This window comes from Diabrotica virgifera, chromosome 3 (assembly GCF_917563875.1).
Source record: "Diabrotica virgifera virgifera chromosome 3, PGI_DIABVI_V3a".
Taxonomy (NCBI): Eukaryota; Metazoa; Arthropoda; class Insecta; order Coleoptera; family Chrysomelidae; genus Diabrotica; species Diabrotica virgifera.
This window is the reverse complement of record NC_065445.1, coordinates 56,249,549-56,272,692: the sequence shown is the minus strand read 5'-3', so window position 1 is coordinate 56,272,692 and position 23,144 is coordinate 56,249,549. Positions and strand designations below refer to the sequence as shown.

General features: G+C 30.9%; 2 protein-coding genes across 2 annotated transcripts in view; one reads left to right on the top strand and one right to left on the bottom strand.

The window, feature by feature from the left end:
- LOC114324504 (ammonium transporter Rh type B) overlaps positions 1-23,144 on the top strand; it is a 289,838-nt gene that overhangs the window by 188,071 nt on the left and 78,623 nt on the right. The gene's annotated exons all lie outside the window — the stretch shown is intronic.
- LOC114330343 (circadian clock-controlled protein daywake-like) overlaps positions 9,863-23,144 on the bottom strand; it is a 51,189-nt gene continuing 37,907 nt past the window's right edge. Inside the window, exons 4-5 of the mRNA XM_050645111.1 lie at positions 21,055-21,188; positions 9,863-10,231 (exon numbers count right to left, since the gene is read on the bottom strand). Of these exons, the coding sequence (XP_050501068.1) occupies positions 9,930-10,231; positions 21,055-21,188 (436 nt within the window). The 3' untranslated portion in view covers positions 9,863-9,929. The remainder of the gene's footprint in view (positions 10,232-21,054; positions 21,189-23,144) is intronic.

The following is a 23,144-nucleotide window of genomic DNA, read 5'->3' as shown; positions in this document are numbered from 1 at the left end:
TCATTCACTTTGTTTATCTAAGCACATTGTTCCGAGTTTCGTACGCTTATTCTAATCACTTCTTAAAATTAAATATAACAATTTGTTGTATACAGGTTGTTCTAAATTTATATGCCCGAGGTTGAGAAAATTAAAAATATTTTATATTAAAGTGAATTTTGTTTATAATTATCAAATTTTAATTTTTATATCAAATAGAAATATAACAAATCCCCGCCTTGTATTCGATAAAATTTATCTGCATTTTTAAATAAATTTTCTCGAGGCAAAACCAACTCCCTGTATATTTCCTTACTTTAATCTACGTCTTATACCCCTTCTTCTTGTATTACTCTAATTAGTCCCACCTGTAGAGTAATTGTTTCCTTATTTTCAGTGTCCTCATCCTGTGTTAGAGTGTCGGCTATTATGTTGTCTTTCCCTTTTTCCCATATTAATCTTCTGTCTTTTTCCTCAGATTTTTCACATACTTTTATCGTGTATTCTGCATCCTCGTTTTCATATGCCTCCTCTTCAAATGCCACTGTTTCGATCATATCTTTTTCGCTTTCATTTTTTTGCTTTATTTCTTCTTCTCCTGAGCCCGTCTCTTCTTTTGAGGAATCCCAGGTTTCCTTTGTTTCTGATACTCTCAAATTTTCTTCTTCTGGGCTCAACTCTTCTTTTGAGGAGCCACAGGTTTCATTTTCTTTTATCTTTTTCTGACCTTTTCTCCTTTTTCTTCTTTGTCCTTGCTTCGCTGCCAAATTCATTTCCACTGTTTGTTCTTTACCTGATTCGTCCGTATTTTGTTTCTCATGTTCCTTGTCCTGTTCTTTTTCTTTTTCTTCTGTTAGTTTCATCGTATTATTTTTAAAATCTATCACTACATGTTTTTCTGCCAATTCGTCCACTCCTACTATCATGTCATGTGACATGTTTGGCATTATTACACATTGTAGTGCATACATATTCTTGCCCAGTCGTACCATTACTCGTATGCCTTCATTTATAGTTGCCAATGTCCGTTTGTTTGCGCCCACTAAATTTACCCTAGGTATTTTATAAATTAAATTTGTTAAGTTAACTTCTTCTATTAGTTTTCTGTTGACCAATGTTATTTCAGATCCAGTGTCTATCATAATTTTAATTGGTTTCTCGTTGATAAATCCATCCACAAATTTTAAATTAATTCCATTTTTCTTTTCGTTGTTTCCTGCCAATTTAATAAACTCCTTGGGGTGACAAAAGATTCCTGTTTGCTTTTTGGTTTTTAGTGAGCGCCGTCGTGAAAAGACGCCGGTTGCTCATCGTTGTTTATATTTTCGTCATAATGTCTCTCTCCGTCATATTCATCTGTCTGGGTATTATTTACTTCTCTTCTATTTTCTCTTGGTCTGTCGGATCTGTTTCGGTTTTCTCGATATACCTGTTCATTTTGTCTACCATTATTTCTGTTTTCTTGATTTGAGCGTGTGGTGTTTCTATTCTGGTATTCTCGATTTCTGTCCTCATTCCATTGCCTATTTCTTTGTTCATAATTTCCTCTTCCGTTGTCTCTATTTTCGTTTTCCCTTCTGGGATTAAAATCTCGTCTTGTATAGTCCCTCCTATTTTGATTTCTATCTCTGTAATCCTGTGTTTCTCGGGGCCTCTAATCTTCTCGCGACCTTCTTGATTTTGTTTCTCTTACACGTAATTCTCTTATTTGTAGGAATTGGCATAAACTATCTATGTCTTTGTAGTTTTGCAATGTGATATGGTCTTCCACCGTTTCTTCGAAATGTCTTGCAATCAGTTCGACTAATTGTTCCGATGAGTAATTATATTGTAAATGTTTTGCGTTATAGTAAATTTGTAATGCATATGTCCTTTCTGATATACCCATCCTATCATTGTATTTCCCATTTTGCAATTCCTTGTTAATTTCCAATTGTTGCACTTTTCCCCAGAAATAATTCAAAAATTTTTGTTCAAATTGTTGCCAACTGTCAAATTCTTCTTCTTTGCAATCGAACCATAGGCTTGCTTCATTTTTGAGATGGTTTCTGATAGTTTCTTTTGCTGTTTCGAAATTTCCGATGTGCTGTATTTTCTTTTTCAGGCTATTAATGAACGGCACTGGGTGTAATCTTCTTACATCCCCGCCAAACCTTATCTTCACGTCATCTGTGCTATGTATAACCATTTCTCTTCTTTCTCCGACATTTTGTTGCGTATTGATTTCCGCAATCTTTCTTTCCACTTCTTCTATGTCTGCTTGAATAGCGTTTTGCAACTTGTTTTCCAAACTTTCCATTTCTTTTTTCTGGCAATTCGTTAACTCCTTCATTTTATTTTGAATTTTCATTTCTTGTTCTTTCATGTGGTCCTTCATTCTCATTTCTTGTTTTTGCATGTGATCTTTAATTTTCATTTCATACTTTTCTATGCGTTCCTCTATTTTCTTATTGTTCTCTTCTATCGCTTGTTTTGTTTCCTGTTGATTGTCATCCATTTTTTTCTCCACTTTATCCATTTTCTGATCCAATTTTTGTTGTGTTTCATCCATTTTTCGATCCACTTTTCGTTGATTGTCATCCAGTTTTTGTGACTGGAGTTGCATCAGTTGTAATAGTTTATCTATTCCTGATAATTCTTGCTGTTCTGATGCCATGATTGTCGTGTCTAAAATATCTTCTTGGTCTGAATGTTCTTTTTGTTTTTTGTTGTCCTTGCTTTGGCTTCTTGTTACAGACATTTGTTTTCAAGAAGTATTATCCCCGCCAAATATGAAATTTTACTAGTATGTTACCAAGACGACTTTTTTTTTTTTTTACCCAAATATTATAAATTGTCAATAAATATATCAAATGTAAATATCGTAAAAATAAAATATTAAATCAGTTATGTAAAATTTGTACCTAAAGAGATCTAAAATTTTATGTTATCAAATGTAAGTATCTCACTTTTTACCACAGGCATATAAATTTTCAAATACCGGCTTTACTCTTTCTATCCTTCAAATTTGCCACTAGAAATACTTTACAATGCTTTCCACGTTGGACGACAGTTGATGTGATCTTTATTATTGATATGAGATAATATTCTTATATGTTACTTAATTTAATCAATGTATTAATACTAATCTAATTAATTAACCAGATCACATATCAATATGTTTTCAATCTCAGGGCGAATTATAAATTAATTACTTACTTCCGTGGCTTCTAAATATTTCTTAATGGTTCCTAATCGGGATAGAAAAGAAAAAAGTAAAAAAAATACACATATGGGTTACAATTATAATCAAAATATTTTTTATTTTATTTAAAAAACAATCACTGCTTAATATTTGCTATTTCTTATTATTCTTAAACATAACATTTACAAATGGGAATCTTATTTCCTTTTGGTTTTCAATTGAAAGTTTTTTATTAACATTTAACTATTATGAGTTATTAGCAACAACTCTATTTAAGTTTGATGAAGCTTTTCTGATATTATTGATTATGTTATTCAATTTTTATGTGGAATTTAATACGAAAAACCCATACATTCATGTCCAAACAAATGAGACTGACCTTTTCCTGGTGAACTGAAAATGTCCTCACACAAAGCCCGTTCCTGCTATCCTTGGCTGCGATCAAACCTCGTCCTGGCTTCCAGTAATGTACTCCTTTGAAAAACTAGCTCGAATAGCTCTCGTTCCTGCTTCGGTCGTGATGCTGTGTTCTACCTTTTTCGAAACTGCTATCAGCTACCGGGACACTCTTGGCTCAAGGAGGTTCTTTTACTCTCGACCTGGCCTACTTCTCGTTCCACGATAGATACTCCACACTCACGGAACTACCGGCTTTCTCACTCTCCGTACACTACCGTCTCCTACTCGACTTCACTTCTCGACAGCTCAAAACATTCTGCTCTCACTTTGTCATTCATTCCCCTACTTTCTAAATATCCCTTCCAAATTCACAAATCAATCTTCCACCACCAACTCTCATTCGTAATATTCCTCAAAACCAATTTTTAATCTTTCTAAATATGCTTAATGGATTTCCAAAGAAAATATTTAATTCCCATTCTAAAATACGTTCTAACTATTTACAAATTTTAATGACCTATTCTCTCTTTCAAATGAGTCTTATTTAGCATAGGCTAATGATCGAAACCTTCCGCGAAAAACGATAATGAACTATCATCTATTTCACTGAGTTTTATTTAGCATAGGCTAATGATCGACCTTCCGAGAAGAACGATAATGGTACGCGTCATTCACTTTGTTTATCTAAGCACATTGTTCCGAGTTTCGTACGCTTATTCTAATCACTTCTTAAAATTAAATATAACAATTTGTTGTATACAGGTTGTTCTAAATTTATATGCCCGAGGTTGAGAAAATTAAAAATATTTTATATTAAAGTGAATTTTGTTTATAATTATCAAATTTTAATTTTTATATCAAATAGAAATATAACAATACATACAGCCGGAAAAATGAAAGAATACCCATGAACGAACATATAAAGCACGCTGTATTTTCCTGTCACCGTGTCACAAATAAAATTGCCCAGCGCAAGTACATGTAATAATAATTATTACATGTACTATGTCTCTAATTGTGTTTCTAATAATAGTTCCATGTCTCTACTAATAATTATTACATGTACTTGCGCTGGCCAATTTTTTGTATGACACGGTGACAGGAAAATACAGCGTGTTTTATATGTTCGTTCATGGGTATTCTTTCATTTTTCCTACTGTACATGCCGTTTAGTAGAATGCCTTTTTCGGTTTCATGCAAATCATCGATAAATATTGTTTTAGAGTAGAGACAAAAGATTATAGAAAATAAAATACAGCCTTTCCTGACTCTATTTATGATTATCACATATCCGGTGTGTTCACCTTCAACTTTAAGATTTGATTCCAGTAAGGGTTTCTAATTATTTTTTTTTAGATCTTAGTTGTTAATTCCTGCTTCATTTAGTATTTGCATCATCTAGACGTGCTGTACTCGTACTGTATTTAAGTACTACCCATGTCGAGGAATTGAAACTGAAAAAATGGCAAAACCTCGCAATTTTTTCGTCCAGCATCGATTGTGCAAAAATTTGGGATTAGGCTCATTTTATCCTCTAGTTCACTTTCTATATTGAGCCGTTTTACGCTTTTGGTTTTTTAGGGTGAAAACTACCCCTAATTGTAAAAAATTATAAAATAACAGTTGATATATGAATTGGTGAGTCTTTTCCTGAACTTTAAGATGAGAGTTGGCCCAATTTTCAATTCAGTCAGATTTAGAAAATCGAAAATTTCGTGTATATAATAATATATAGTGTCGCGTGTAGGGGGGCTGTGCGTCACTGGCGAGAACTGCCGTTCTCTGGTAATAATGTTTAAATTGTTTTTATTTATTTTTTTTTTTTTGGTAGTCGGTATTATCACCTCTAGTCTTATGCAGGCTTCAGTTTGCGTGGGCACGCTCCTAATAAAATTTCAACATTTTATTTTGGTAAGTTGCTCCATTCTTCAAGAGCAGCTTATAATAGCCTTGTGGATTACCCCGTCGAGCTCTAATTTTTCTTTTAAGCATATTCCACAAATACTCTAAAGGGTTAAGCTCGGGTGAGCAAGCAGTCCACTCCAAACAAGTGATACTTTCTGCTTCAATGATGTCTCTAGTCACTCTAATGGTATGTGGAGGTCCATTATCATTCATAAAAATGAAATTTTCTCCTGTTTCATCTCTTCAGAGCCTCACTACAGGTTATCAAAATACAGACAGTTTTCGTGCTTGCTTGTCTTCTTCGACCTCTAAGTACACAATTTCGTGGGTTCTGATTTTACACCACTTCTAACTTTCTCTGAAAATAGCACATTTTGTCAACCCAATGTTCCAGTTTTGGTGGTGAAGACACCAATTTAGGCGATCAATATTGTGCTGCCTGGATAACTCAGGAACTCATAACTGTCTCCTGTTGTATACTTCTTGGCACAAACTCTTCTTCTTATCGTTTCAAATGAAAAAGTTACACCTGCAGCTCCAAATGCTGCCTTTGGAGCTGCAGGTGAGAAATGGTTGGATGTTTCCCAGCTGATTGGACAATTAAACGATCGTGGCGGGCTGCTGTTACTTTTTGGTGACTTTCCGTAGCTGTATTTTTAAGCTTTCCTAGTTCCTGTTACCTAGCATAGGTTTTGGACAGAACGCACTGTGTTACGCATAGCTCTACAGCTATGTCCCTCCGAGAACATTACTTTCTCCACAAGACCAATACTTTCTCCGTTGTAAGTTCTATAACCCCACATGAGTCATATTTTCGATTTTAGTTAGTTTATTAATTTCGTTCAATTTGCAACTCAAGTAAATACCCAATACAGTACCGAGCTGTACTATCTGACTGTCTTATCTAGTTGTTTATTTTCAATAAAAACCCTTATTCTTCGCAACAATAACAAGTTTTTTCAAAACAAAATAAATATTCAGTGCCTAGAATGAAGTATTTCCACGTTAGTTTAAAGCAAAAGGTTAAAAATGTGACTGTTAAAATGAAAAATGTGGGAATACTTACATCCTGCCGAGTATTTTGAAACTAGCACACTGTAAATAGTGTTAACATCATCATATATGGTTTACATAATGTAATATGTTAAAATGTTATGACTACAAGTCGATATTAATGGATAAAGTGGAACACATGCTAAAAGGGTGCCATGGTTCCCTGCTCGAAGATACTAGGTACTTGCCAATTCAATGGGCACAGACCAACTGAGAAATTATGAAGTGGATATACAATTTGACAAGGGTGACATGATATGACATGATATGACAAGATAAAGCCAATTTTTGGTTAAAGTTTCATTTGATTTTGGATTTTTTAATAAAATGCGAAGGTTTGTCTGCAAAAATAATTTAAATTATTTGAATAATAAAATCTACTGTAAAGTTTAAATTAGCAACTCTCTATTCCAGAATAACTTATAGATTCATTAAATTTAATGCAGATATATTACGTGGTTTAAGTTGTGACGTCATCGGATGTGAAATGACGAGATGAAAGTTGAGTTTTGTTGAAACAAGGAAGTACACTACATAATAAAAGATAATTAGACTTGCGTGGAAAAACAAAGCTAAACAAGCCGAGAAAACCAGAATTTAAGAGTATTTTTATGTGATGAAATGTTGGTTGCCTAACAAGGCAAGCAGGCAACAGGTTGAAGGTGAACGGTAGAATATTGCGAGAAAACAGTATATATACAAAAGGTGGCTATTTATTGTGTTAAATTTATTATTATACTATTGTAATGAATAATTATGTCTGTTAAAAGTTGGAAAATAGTTGTTAACAAAATTAAATAACTAAAGATTACTGTTAGTGAGGTAGATATATGTGTGAAGGATATGATTGTATATAGTATTGTGAAATGAATGAAAGTATGTAATAATATAATAAAATTAAACTATGTGACATAAAGTCTAATTCATCTTTATGTAGTTTTGAAAGGACTGAATGAATTGGAAGTAATGTATCTTATAGTCTACCAACGTAGATTAGTGAATAAAATAATTAGAATGAGAGCTACCAATATAGGTCAAATTGTGGGTTGGTGTCAGTATGTAAAGAAGAATCTAAATTTAATGAGTATATGAAATAGAAAAGTATGAGATTGATTTCTATTGGTGATAGTGGAGTGGACAGACTGAACTAAATGAAATATATTTAAGTGCAGAACTTTATGAACGTATGTGATTGTAACTGAAATCAAACAAATGAAAAATGTGAAAAAATTTTTTATTTTATATTGGGATAAATGGATATTGGAAGTTGCCTTATATGAATGGAAATGAAAAGATAGATGAAAAAAGAAGAATAGTGAATGCAATAAAACTTAAATGTTATAGTCTGAAAGAAGTTTGACTGAATGGGTCGTAATGGATATAGGTGTGCAGTATCCTATTGTTAAGTAAAGTCTAAGAATCTAAAAAGAAAGAAGTGACAGAATGTTACTAAGTAAGGAAAGTGATATATATGACAGACCAGAGTGATTGGATGTATGGTGTTTTTTATTATTGTAAGCGGTGATGAGAGGAAATGAGTAAGTAACCTAACAGACTTCTTTCTTTTTAGATTCTTAGACTTTACTTAACAATAGGATACTGCACACCTATATCCATTACGACCCATTCAGTCAAACTTCTTTCAGACTATAACATTTAAGTTTTATTGCATTCACTATTCTTCTTTTTTCATCTATCTTTTCATTTCCATTCATATCAGGCAACTTCCAATATCCATTTATCCCAATTTAAAATAAAAAAATTTTTCACATTTTTCATTTGTTTGATTTTAGTTACAATCACATACGTTCATAAAGTTCTGCACTTAAATATATTTCATTTAGTTCAGTCTGTCCACTCCACTATCACCAAGAGAAATCAATCTCATACTTTTCTATTTCATATACTCATTCAATTTAGATTCTTCTTTACATACTGACACCAACCCACAATTTGACCTATATTGGTAGCTCTCATTCTAATTATTTTATTCACTAATCTACGTTGGTAGACTATAAGATACATTACTTCCAATTCATTCAGTCCTTTCAAAACTACATAAAGATGAATTACACTTTATGTCACATAGTTTAATTTTATTATATTATTACATACTTTCATTCATTTCACAATACTATATACAATCATATCCTTCACACATATATCTACCTCACTAACAGTAATCTTTAGTTATTTAATTTTGTTAACAACTATTTTCCAACTTTTAACAGACATAATTATTCATTACAATAGTATAATAATAAATTTAACACAATAAATAGCCACCTTTTGTATATATACTGTTTTCTCGCAATATTCTACCGTTCACCTTCAACCTGTTGCCTGCTTGCCTTGTTAGGCAACCAACATTTCATCACATAAAAATACTCTTAAATTCTGGTTTTCTCGGCTTGTTTAGCTTTGTTTTTCCACGCAAGTCTAATTATCTTTTATTATGTAGTGTACTTCCTTGTTTCAACAAAACTCAACTTTCATCTCGTCATTTCACATCCGATGACGTCACAACTTAAACCACGTAATATATCTGCATTAAATTTAATGAATCTATAAGTTATTCTGGAATAGAGAGTTGCTAATTTAAACTTTACAGTAGATTTTATTATTCAAATAATTTAAATTATTTTTGCAGACAAACCTTCGCATTTTATTAAAAAATCCAAAATCAAATGAAACTTTAACCAAAAATTGGCTTTATCTTGTCATGTCATGTCACCCTTGTCAAATTGTATATCCACTTCATAATTTCTCAGTTGGTCTGTGCCCATTGAATTGGCAAGTACCTAGTATCTTCGAGCAGGGAACCATGGCACCCTTTTAGCATGTGTTCCACTTTATCCATTAACATCGACTTGTAGTCATAACATTTTAACATATTACATTATGTAAACCATATATGATGATGTTAACACTATTTACAGTGTGCTAGTTTCAAAATACTCGGCAGGATGTAAGTATTCCCACATTTTTCATTTTAACAGTCACATTTTTAACCTTTTGCTTTAAACTAACGTGGAAATACTTCATTCTAGGCACTGAAGATGTTCTGTTTAGAACGAAAACGTTCTGCAATCGATGACATTTTATAGTTTTAAATAAACGATTTTATACCAGAATACATCTCGAAATTTTTACTTCTGTATTGGTTTTTTAAACTATGGTATACAGCCAACTATTGGGATTTTCCCATTGATTTTTTTTTTTTTTTTAAATAAATATTGTTTTGAAATATATGGTGATTCCATATAAGTTGGGTTGTGTGTATGTATATGTATGTATAAACAAGGAGGAACAGGTTTCTCAGGAGGTTTTAAAAAAACTCAATTTTTAACTGTAACAAACTTTACTAATCAATCGTAACGTGACACCTAGTAATACCTACACATTTTAGTTAACTCGGGAAAATATCGTCGACGGGAACCTTACTTACAACAGACTGTGCAATCGCTGAAAATATTTGGGCGTAGGATTTAACTATACCGGGACGAAGTTCGCCAATAATAACACTCCAGTTCTCGTTCACGACTTTCAAAATATTATCCGAAAGAAGTTTGTTGCCGTCAAATAAATTCTTGAAGTCGAAGTTTGCCCCCTTAATAGACAATTCAGCAACGTAATTGATAACTTTGAGGTATGTCTTTCCTTGCTTCTTCTCTTCTCCGAAAGTCATGAAATGGTTCATTGTTACATCCTCTGAAACATTATTTATCATTAGAGGATATACAGTATCGGAAAGGATTTAAGGTAGGTATGTGCTTTCAACCGTAGGAATGGAGAGAAACATAATTTAAAACGATATAGCTATATTTGAAGGTAGGACTACCAAACCAATTCGTTCCATAGGTATCTTTAGGTAAGGATAGCCCGGTGCCATATAATCGAAGTCTAAAAATCGTATGCTGTTGTCCAAATTATTGTTTGAGTGACGCAGACGTTCGGATACAATTAGCGTCTCTTTGTAAAAAAAATGAACTCGACTTTAACAAGTAACAAGATATTTCCTCAACACACACTGCACATTGCTCATTGGCCTACTTAATGATAAACTAACTTGACTAAACGAAATTGACAGGCCAGTTGGTTGTGAAAACCAGTGCCAATAAAACACACAGAATTAGAAATTATCGCATTTACTTAAAAGAAGCAAACGAATATAATCAACAAACAAATACATAAAATCCTTTATAAAAGGTATATGTGTTAAAATCCCTATACAGGGCTACATCAAAGACAGAACTAGTTTTCGATCGGTTGACCGATCATCATCAGTGTAATCCTAAAATGTGTACAACCAGATAAAATGATGCAAAATATTTAAAATGTTGACTAAGGTTATAAAAAGTTATAGGTTATACTCACTTAGAATCTACATGCTAACCACCAAAGTAAAAATATTTGGGTAAAAACCCTTTACAATTGATCCGTCATAGGAACATATGAAGAAGATGTGATTTATAATATGGATGTATAAAATATATACATGCATCCAATTTAAATTCAAATCTGTACATATTGTTATTAATGTATCAAAAGTACTTTTGTACGATTGCTGTGATTTATTTGGTAACAAACAAAATACTAGAGGAACATAAAAGCCATTTTTGTAGCCATGTATAGTAAACATCTGACAAAAATATTTAGAACAGTATTGAAAAGTTCCATCTACATACAAAGAATCTACATTACACAAAAAGTAAAGATTTGTGAAACAACTAAAGATTGCGGAATTATTTTTCGTAGATAATAAAAAGTTTTCACCTGTATTTGTTTTTAAATTTAAGTTCACTAACACTTGTAGAACTTCTTCCTGTGACTTGGGCAATGATGATGTGGATTTTCGTCTTGCAGCATAGATATTTCTTCGAACGCAAGAAATGTCTTTCGCCGTCAGCGGTAAATTGCTGAAATTTTCCTTCCTCAATTCCTTGTGGACAATCTTTAAAGGTCTTTCACATATATCTTCTACAGCTTTCCTCTTTGTAGAATTACTAAAAATTTGCCGGTCAACGTGGATATCTGGAGCTTGATTATGCTCCACCGATGCTTTTTCAAGAATAACGTAATTTTCATCACCTTCCTTTGTGTACACTTTTTGTTGACACCCTTTTTTGATGCATCGCCATCTAACTTTTCCATCTTTGGAGACATGGGCCTTTGAATATTTATATTCATTAATTATTAATAATAAAAGTTTTTTCTTCAGAAATTCAGTAATTATTAATAAAAACTAAACATAGTCGTTGGATTCGCCATTTAAAAGTTAAACACTAACAGACAAAACCGGACACTATACCGTAATAGTTGCAACTGAAGTGAAGAACTGAAAATATTTATATTCTTACTTTCAACTATAATCAAATTTGGAATTTCCGGTCATTAAGACTTAATCCCCAACTTTCTCGGCGATGGGGCAACAGGTACTTAAGATTAATGGGCCCAGGTAGTTCGTGGGGCAGTTAGATAACGCCGCGTAATATACGTCGGTAAGCCCACATTTCGAAGGCCTCTACATTTTTCATTAATGTTGTGGTCATTGGCTACGCCTCCATTTCATATAACAAAACCGTGAATACATAACATTTGAGACGTCGGATTTTGAGAGGTAAGGTGAGGCTGTTAGAGGTGAAAATTTGCTTCATTCGTAAAGCTTTCAACGACGCTCTTGCTTTTTCTATTCTGATACGTGTCTCTTTCGCTTGATCCCAACTTGAATTAACTGTTGATCCTAAGTAGGTATAGGAATCCATATGTTCAATTCTTTGATTGTCTAATATCAGTTGTCTTGGTCGTTGTTGGGTTTTGCTTACTGACATCCATTTTGTTTTCGTGATATTTAGTTTGAGCCCGTATTGTGTACTTTTTCTTTGTATCTTACTCATTAGGCAACAATCCTGACGACATCACAGTATCATCAGGATACCTTATGTGTTATTAATTATTTCTCCATTTATCTTTATGTGTTCTATGCTTTCCTATAGCACTGTCTTAAATAATTATTTTGAGTATATATTAAAGAGAATAGGAGAGATACAGCCATGCCGTACTCCTTTCTCGATCTAAATTTTATTAGTCAATGTAAATCCTACTTTCACTTTAGCTGTTTGACCACAATAGAGACTCGATATTCTTTGAATGTCTCTGTAGTCGATTCCGATCTTATGTACTTCAATACCTATCTTATCGTGCTGTACATTATCGAATGCTTTTGCGTAGTCTATAAAGCCAATGTAGGTACACGTCTTTGTTCATATCTCTGCAGCGCTGGATGGGTACATGTAGACTAAAAAGACTTCTCTTATCCCAAGAGAATTCCAAGAGAAGAGAAAATAAATAATTTAAAAGAAATAAATTTCATTAAAAATATTCGCTATTCAGTTAATGCGCACTCAAATTCTTGCTTCTTGCAGTTTATTATCAGCTTTTTTATCGTATAAATTGGTTGTAGTTGTAGTTGTAACCATTATTAGGTTAAATATAGAATATAACATCGCAAATTTAAAAGAAAATAGCGGTAACGATAAATATTGCATATGGGTTTAATGATTTAAAAGTAAAGTAAATAAAAATTTGATGATGAAAACGAGTACATTAATAAAGTAACAAAATCGGCGCCAATCAAGACCCAGTGATAAAACTGAAGATAAAATTTACAAGACGTATGTACATCTACAAAATGAGTTGTGCAATTATTATACATATTAACAATATTAGTCCAAGTAATAAAGCTTAAAATAGGACAAAACCTCGCAATTTTTACAGAATGGATCGATTTGCTTGCAAATTTGAGAATAAGTAGTGGATAGTCCAAGGATCAAAATCTATATGATGCCGAAGGGCACTTTTAGCATGGGGGTGGCTGCCACCCCATGTCGGGGTGGAAATTTTTTATTATATTTTGACGGAAAAGTTGGTAAAAACATTCATTCTAAGCAAAAAACGTTCTATACATTTTTTTGATAAAATTAATAGTTTTCGATTTATTCGCTATCGAAAGTGTTAGTTTTATATTGTCGAAAAAATCAATGTTTTTAATAAGTTTTCTGCTAATAACTCCAAAAGTTTTCGTTTTATCAAAACAACTTTACTTAACAAAAATGTACCTTTTAAAAAATAAACTAAACCGTTTTTTTAAATTTTCTGTAAGACTAATAGTAATTAGTTAAAAAGACGGAGTTAAAAGCGAATAACGAATTTTTGTAGTTTAGAAAAAAATATCCTTTTCCATCAGAACAGAAAGATTAGCATCAGAGATACGAAAAAATGTTTAAATATGAAATTGTAGCCTATTTAATTCCCAAGAACCAGGTTTACAAACATTTTTTCTACGGCGAAAATTGGGTGAGCTATTGACAATTAAAACTTTAGACCAGGGTAGAAAAATAAAAACGGGAAAAAAATCAATACAGGTATTTGAAGGTGCTAAATCGTAGGGAGTATATAGTTAATTAAAAATACATACAGAGGTACTCGTAAATCGACCTCATTTTTTTATAAAAAAATGCCAAAATCAGAAAATATTGTTTTTTGCCTATAGCATTTTTAGTATCATATTTACAGCAAAAGTTGTATTATGAAAGTTGTGTATCACAAAAAAACGATTAATTTAAATTTTTACAAGTTAAAATCCATCAAGAATTAACCGAGATAATTGCAAAAAACCACGTTTTTTGCACTATTTTGGAAATGTTAATAACTTTTACTAAATAGGTTGTAAGGAACTTATTGTACCTTGATCATAAGGTAATTAAGTGCCTTTATTAGTTTACAAAATCTCAAGAAGATCTGTTTGTTAGTTTACAAGTTATGTTAAATGTTTATCCCAGACATCGAATGTTTAAACAATCATTGTTGCCCAAGGAGTGTTTTCAGAGCTTTTTGGCAAAGTGCAATGACTACTTAAAGACTCAAAGTAATAAGAAAATTAAAAAAAATAATATATTTGTTTTTTAAATGTTGTTAAACAAGTCGATAAAAAAATGGTAAGTTTTTTCTTAATAAACAATTAGAATACCTTTGCCATTTTTTCTGATAAATAATTATAATTGATTGTGTCAAAAATCTGGTAAAAAAATGCACATTAAAATGAAAAAAATAACTTTCTAGGACCAATAATAGCCAAGTTATACTTTTTTTTTTGAAAAATCACATCTCTATTGTTTATAAATATTAAGAGTTGAAATTTTTACAGCATGGTAATAAATATCTATATTTTATATGACAATTGATAAGTACCAAATATCTTCTATTTAAAACGAGTAATAACCCTGTAAAATCAAGTTACTCACGCTTACTGAGCTGGGACCGTGTGATATGGAAGAATGTCGGAGTTTAGTTTCTCTAGTCGAGATTTTGCTATAGAAAGTTCAATTTGGAGCGCTTGAAAAATTTTATAATATCTCAGCTTCCAGAGAACGTAGAGCCTTCAATTTTTTTTTAAATTGGGGTAACTCGACGAAAGAATAACAACTAGCTAATTTTCATTGACCGGAAAAATCGGAAAATTCTGGAAAATGGATTTTTTTATTCAACATTCTATTTACAACGTTAACAGTAATATATTTTGATAAACATTTTCATAAAATATTATAAATTTGTGAATAAATATTAAAATATAATTATGGTATGTACCTATATATTTATTTATATACAGGGTTGTTCATTTTATTCGCCTGTGTTTGTACGGAAAACGACTTGATTTAAAAAAAATTCTTCATAGAAATATACAAAGCCATTAACACTACAATCTAAAAATAATATGAATTATACAGGGTGCTTCAAAAAAGAGTGGTATGTCAAAGATATATTTTTTATGGAACACCCTACACCTGATGAAATTTTTGAATTGCTCAAATTGAAACAATATGCCAGCTGCTAGCTAGACTATACCTAAGTACAGGGTGTTTTAATTCATTTAAATTTTTAGAAAAATGTAAAATTTTAGAAAAAAATAAATATTTACGAATCTAAGAATCGTTGACAATTATTTCTTGGATCTTCATAATAGACTATTTCGCATATTTAAACAGATGTTTATTGTAACAAAATTTATAATTACTTAGGTCCAATTTCACCAACAACAAATAAATCAATGAATGCTATTCGTCCAATAAAATGTATTAGATGTTTAAGTTTATATTTTGTTTCAATATAATTTTAATAATTTAAAGTGAAACTGGCGAATTTACTTTCTTCTAAATATTTACAGTCAGATTAACTTGCCAATTTAGTCAAAGAGTAAGTATTTTTTTGATAAATAAATAAAATAAGTCTTATTTGACGTTAGTAAAATGGAGATATGTCAGTTTATTGGTCGAATAACTTTAATCATAAAATAAACTACTATTCGTCGTTGGTGAAACCGGCCATTGATCGTACATTTTAAGATTTAAAAACTAATTGGAAACAAAAACATTCTCAAATTAAGAAAAAATGTATATGTATAGATTATAATTATTGATCTTCGTTAATTATACACAGTTTATGTACAGATTTATTAATTTCTTAAACATTATCCCTAATTTTTTTAAACAAATCTTCTTCAACTTCACTTTTGTCATCTATAATTACTGTCAAGAGGTTGTAGCATCTTTTTTCATCAGTATCATATTTGCAATTTATACAAAGCTCGGTACAATTGATTTATTTTAAGAAATTATGGATAATGTGGAAGAAATTGATGAACCTGTACAAAAACTGTGTAGAATTAACGAAGATCAATAATTATAATCTATACATTTTTTTTTCAATTTGAGAACGTTTTTGTTTTCAATTAATTTTTAAACCTGAAATTGTACGATCATGTAATTATAAATTTTGTTACAATAAAAATCTGCTTAAATATGCTAAATAGTCTATTATGAAGGTCCAAAAAAAATTTGTCACCGATTTTTAGATTTGTAAATACCTACCTGTTTATTTTTTTTTTCTAAAACATTACATTTTTTTTTAAATTGAAATAAATCAAAACACCCTGCACTTAGGTATAGTCTAGCTTATTGTTTAAGGGCAAATTCAAAAATTTCATCAGGTGTAGGGTGTTCCATAGAAAATATGTCTTTGATATACCACTCTTTTTTAAAGCACCCTGTATAATTCATATTATTTTTAAATTGTAGTGTTAATGGCCCTGTATATTTCTATGAAGAATTTTTTTTTAATCAATTCGTTTTCCGTACAGACACCGAGGCGAATAAAATGAACAACCCTGTATACATACTATAATTATATTTTAATATTTATTCACAAATTTATAATTTTTTATGAAAATATTTATCAAAATTAAGTAAAATTTAATAAAAAATTTTGGTCTTGGTAAAAGGTATATTATTTTAAAAAGCCCTATAGGGCTACAAACATCGAACAGAACGTTTTCGCTCTAAAAAGAGCATCATCAGTGTTGCCTAAAATAAGTATAACCATATTAATTATCAAAATGTTGAATTTAAAGTGATGACCAAGGTAGAATCAAAGTTTGGTTATACTTACAAGAACATGGTGAGCCAACCAAAAAATACGAAGGTCAAAGCCTTTCAAAAATGGACTAAAAGTCTGGATTAAAAGGCTTTGACCTTCGTATTTTTTGGTTGGCTCACCATGTTCTTGTAAGTATAACCAAACTTTGATTCTACCTTGGTCATCACTTTAAATTCAACATTTTGATAATTAATATGGTTATACTTATTTTAGGCAACACTGATGATGCTCTTTTTAGAGCGAAAACGTTCTGTTCGATGTTTGTAGCCCTATAGGGCTTTTTAAAATAATATACCTTTTACCAAGACCAAAATTTTTTATTAAATTTTACTTGTAATTAATGGTATACAGCCAGCTACAGGAAATTCTTCCTAGTGGATATTTATCAAAATGTATTAGTGCTAACGTTGTAAATGAATGTTGAATAAAAAATACATTTTTCAGAATTTTCCGATTTTTTCGGCCAATGAAAATTAGCTAGTTGGTATACTTTCGTCGAGTTACCCCAAAAAAAATTAAAGGCTCTACGTTGTCTGGAAGGTGAGGTATTGTAAAATTTTTCAAGCGCTCCAAATTGAACTTTCTATAGCAAAATCTCGACTAGAGAAACTGAACTCCGACATTCTTCCATATCACACGGTCCCAGCTCAGTCAGCGTGAGTAACTTGACTTTAAAGGGTTATTACTCGTTTTATATAGAAGATAGTTCGTACTTATCAATTGTCATACAATATAGATATTTATTACCATGCTCTAAAAATTTCAACTCTTAATATTTATAAACAATAGAGATGTGATTTTTCAAAAAAAAAGTATAACTTGGCTATTATTGGTCCTAGAAAGTTTTTTTTCATTTTAATGTACATTTTTTTACCAGCTTTTTGACACATCCAATTATAATTATTTATCAGAAAAAATGACAAAGATATTCTAATTGTTTATAAGGAAAAAACTTACCATTTTTTTATCGACTTGTTTAACAACATTTAAAAAATAAATATATTATTTTTTTTAACTTACTTAGTACTTTGAGTTTTTAAGTAGTCATTGCACTTTGCCAAAAAGCTCTGAAAACACTCCTTGGGCAACAATGATTGTTTAAATATTCGATGTCTGGGATAAACATTTAATATAACTTGTAAACTAACAAACAGATCTTCTTGAGATTTTGTAAACTATGCTAAACTAATATTTTCTGACTTTGGTCTTTGTTTATAAAAAAATGAGGTCGATTTACGAGTACCTCTGTATGTATTATTAATAAACTATATCCCCCTACGATTTAGCACCTTCAAATACCTGTATTGATTTTTACCCTGAAATCGCTCATATTTATTTTTCTACCCTGGTGTATTGTGGAGAAACACAAAACACAAAAACACATACTTAATATGTGTTTTTGTAGATACACATTAAAACTAGTTTTGACCCTATAATGAGGTATGTTTTTGTTTATGTTTTCAGTTTTGTTGAATGTTTTTGTTTTTAATTCATTTTTAAATCTAAAAATGTACGATTAAATAATTATAAATATTATTACAATAAATATCTGTTCCAATATGCTGAATAGTCTATTATAAAGATCCAAGAAAAAATTTGTCACGGATTCTTAGATTCGTAGATATTAATTTTTTTTTCTTAAACCCTACATTCTTATAAAAATTGAAATAAATCAAAACACCATGTACTTACGTGTAGGAAACCCTTATAAAAATATAGCTTATTTTTTTAAGGAAAATTCAAAAATGGCTCACGAGTAGGGTGTTCCATAAGAGAAAATATAACTTTAATATACCCCTCTTTTTTGAAGCACCCTGTATAATTTTCATTAGTTTTAGATTGTAGTGTTAATTGCCCTGTAAATTGCTGTCAAGAATATTTTTTTAAATATCAAGTCGTTTTCCGTACAGAGACCGAGGCAAATACGATGAACCACCCTGTATATATATATAAAGATATATATACTGTACATTTATTATTTATTTACAAATTTATAATATGATATGAAAATATTTATTGAAATATATTAGTGTTAACGTTGTAAATGAATGTTGAATAAAAAAGTCCATTTTCCAGAATTTCCCGATTTTTCCGGTGAATGGAAATTAGCTAGTCGTTATTATTTCGTCCAGTTACCCCAATTTAAAAAAAAAATGAAGGCTCTACGTTCTCTGGAAGCGGAGTTATTGTAAAAATTTTCAAGTGCTCCAATTTGAACTTTCAATACCAAAATCTCGAAGCGCGAAAGCGGACTCAGAGATCCTTCCCCCATCAAACGGTCCCAGTTAAGTCAGCTCGAGTACCTTCATTTTAAAGGGTTATTACTCATTTTAAATACAAGATATACTGTAGTTATTAATTGCAATGTAAAATATAGATGTCTATTATGATTTTTTGCAAATTTCGACTCTTAATATTTATAAACAATACAGATATGATTTTTCAAAAAAAAAGTATAAGTTGGGTATTATTGGTCATAGAAAGTTTATTTTTAGTTTTTAATGTGTGTTTTTTTACCACTTTTCTGATACAACTAATTATAATTATTTGTCGTGAAAAATAACAAAGTTATTCTAAATGTTTATAAGGAAAAAACTCGCTATTTATTAAACGACTTGTTTAAGAGCATTTAAATAATAAATGTATCATTTTTTTTAATTTCTTAGTAGTTTGAGTCTTTAAAAACTCATTCCACTTGGCTAAAAAGCTCTGAAAATACCCCTTGGGCAACAATAGATGTTTAAACATTCAATGTTTTGGATAAACAAATAACGTAACTCGTAAACTAACAAAACGATCTTCTTGATACTTTGCACTCTAGTAAGGGCACATAATATCCTCATAATTAAGGTACAATATGTTCCTTAGGTCATATTTAGTAAAAGTTATTAACATTTACAAAATAGTGCAAAAAATGTGGTTTTTTGCAATTATCTCGGTTAATTATTTATCAATTTTAACTAATCAAAATTAAAATTAATTGTTTTTTTTATGATACACAACTTTCATAATACAACTTTTGCTGTAAACATGATACAAAAAATGCTACAGGCAAAAAAACATATTTTCTGACTTTAGCCTTTGTTTATAAAAAACTGAGGTTGATTTGCGAGTACCTCTGTATGTATTTTTAATTAACTATGTCCCCCCTACGATTTAGCACCTTCAAATACCTGTATTGATTTTTACCCTGAAATCGCTCATTTTTATTTATCTGCCCTGGCGTACTTGTAATAAAATGCAAAAAGCACCTTTACCAACCCTTTCAAAATCACCTCTTTTTGTGACTGAGAATTTTAAAAATATTTAATATTAATAGACTTATAGATCTTGTAAAAGCCTGCAAAATTCTTTTTTACCAAACTTTCTAGGATAAAAAATAAAAAAGTTACGGTTGAAATATCAATATATTTTTTTGAGAAAAAAAGGAGAAATCAAGTTTGCGATGTTTTTAGTCATTGGCCTTATTCATTCTTCTTTATTTATGTATTATTAATAGATTCTAGAAGTTTTTAAAAACTTCTTAGCTTAGAATGATTAGTTTTTAAAAAACTGAAGTTAAAAGCGCATAACGAATTTTTGTAGTTTGGTCAAAAATGCCATTTTCTTCAGAATAGAAAGATTAGCATTAGAGGTACAAAAATATGTTTAAATATGAAATTGTAGATTATTTAATTCTAAAGAACTTGGTTTGAAAAAATTTTTTCTGCGGCAAAAATTGAGTGAATCGTAAATGGGTATTATCGAAAAACATTGATTTTTTATATAAAACTAACACTTTGCATAACGAATAAATAAAAAACTACTAATTTCATCAAAATATGTATAGATCATTTTTTGCGGTCAATATATAATAAAAAATTTCCACCCTCGATATGGGGTGGCAACCACCCCCATGGTAAAAGAGCCTTTCGGCATCATATAGATTTTGATCCTTGGACTATCCACTACTTTTTCTCAAATTTTCAAGCAAATCGATCCATTCTGTAAAAATTCTGAGGTGAAAATCTTCGGTTTCTGGACTATATTTGGAAAATACTTACTTAATGTTACAATGGAATCTCCCTTTCCGTATACAGGTATAACCAATATTTTTCCTTTTAAGTCATATTTGCCCTGTTGTTTTAGAACAGGATTGAAAGTAGTAAAAGCTAAGGACTTTTTTCCAGTATGATAACTAAAAAAATTCAAAAAAAAAATATATAGATAAAAATACAGTAAATATAAATGATTTAAGTACTTTTTGAATTTTTCCCAAATGTGTAAAAATCACATATCTTACATATACGCTCCAGTAGATTGGTTTAACAATAAAGATAAATAAGAAAACAAAAACCATGATTATCAGTAAGAGGGGCAAAGTCATTACAAGGATCCAGATAAAAAAATGAAGATATTGAACAAGAAGACAAAATGAAATATTTAGGAGTCTGGATTACTGGAAGATCTTAATCCAAAATCAGAAATATTCGATCAAGAATAGAGTAATCGAGAGTAGACTTTTTGAAGATGAGGAAATTTCTGAGTAACCACTGACTCAATCTGTAAATCCGATATCGAATGGTGAAATGTTATATCCACTATATTTTTCTTTATGTTATCGAAGCCTCCACTGCTAATGTTGACTTAATGAGAAAACTGGAAGCTTTTGAGATGTGGCTTTTTGGGATAATTTTGAAAATACCATGGACCGATCATATTACGAATGAAATGGTGCTGCACAGAATGTTAAGAGACAGAGAACTGTTGACCACCATTAAAAGCCGAACGGCAGCATATTTGGGGCACATCCTTTGAAATGATAAGTAAGAGTTGTTGAAGCTGATTATGAAGGGTAAAATCGAAGTAAAAAAGGTCCTAGTAAACGACAAACATCCTAGCTGAAAAACATTCGCGATCCTTTTAAGAAAAGCAGAAGATAGAGACGAATGTTCAATGGTTATAGCAACTCTTCATTAGTGGAGTGGGCACTAACACTAGAAGAAAAAGAATTGGAATGACCATGGCAATTTATCAATAGGCTTTTTCTTCAATTATTTTTTTATTAAATCGTTGATGAGATAGAAGATTTAGCTAACTTTGAACACTGTAGTAGGAGTTGTAGGTATATACATTAGCTACATTTGCAATGAGGTAGTGATGATGGTGATTACAGTGAGTGCTCTAATACTTTTGGATGATTACTTATGAGTTTATAGAAGATAATTTCAGAAGCATGATAGAAAAATTCACCAATTATGGTCCTAAATCCTAAATGGTGTAGGTATTGCAGGAATTTGTCAATGTAACGATTCAATTTATTGAACTATGAGGGGAATATGTCGAGGAAGGAAGTCACTTTAGATTATTATTATATGAATTGGTTTTTAAATACAATATATAAAGAAGACGATAATTAACGTCTTCGTATTTTCTCTGTTTTCTATTGCATATATTCCGGTCTCAGGATAACATCAATAAACGGATAGTTATATTTTTATACATGAAATTAGGTGTAATTGAAAATAATCCTCAAAATGCTTAATTGTTACTATACTAAATTTACATTTAAGATGCAGTAGAAATAAACAAAACAAGACAGGTTAAATGCTGCTGATCACTCCCGAATCATAATTTACAATGTAGAAACTTTGGAAATCATGATTTGGGATTTACAATGTAGGCATAGGCGCCCATACCCATGGGCAGGGGGGCCGTGCCCCCCCCCCTACCTTTTCGAGTGCTGTAAACTATATATGGTTATCCAAAGTGTACAAAATATAATGTCAACATCTTCACGTCTGCCCCCCCCCCTGAAAATTTGTATATGGGCGCCCGTGAATGTAGGTACATAATATACAGGGTGTAACAAAAATACAGGTCATAAATTAAACCACATATTCTGGGACCAAAAATAGTTCGAATGAACCTAACTTACCTTAGTACAGATATGCACATAAAAAAGTTACAACCCTTTGAAGTTACAAAATGAAAATTGATTTTTTCGAATATATCGAAAACTATTAGAGATTTTTATTGAAAATGGACACGTGGCATTACCATCGCAGGAACATCTTAAAGAAAAATTATAGTGAAATTTGTGCACCCCGTAAAAATTTTATGGGAGTTTGGTTCCCTTAAACCCCCTCAAGCT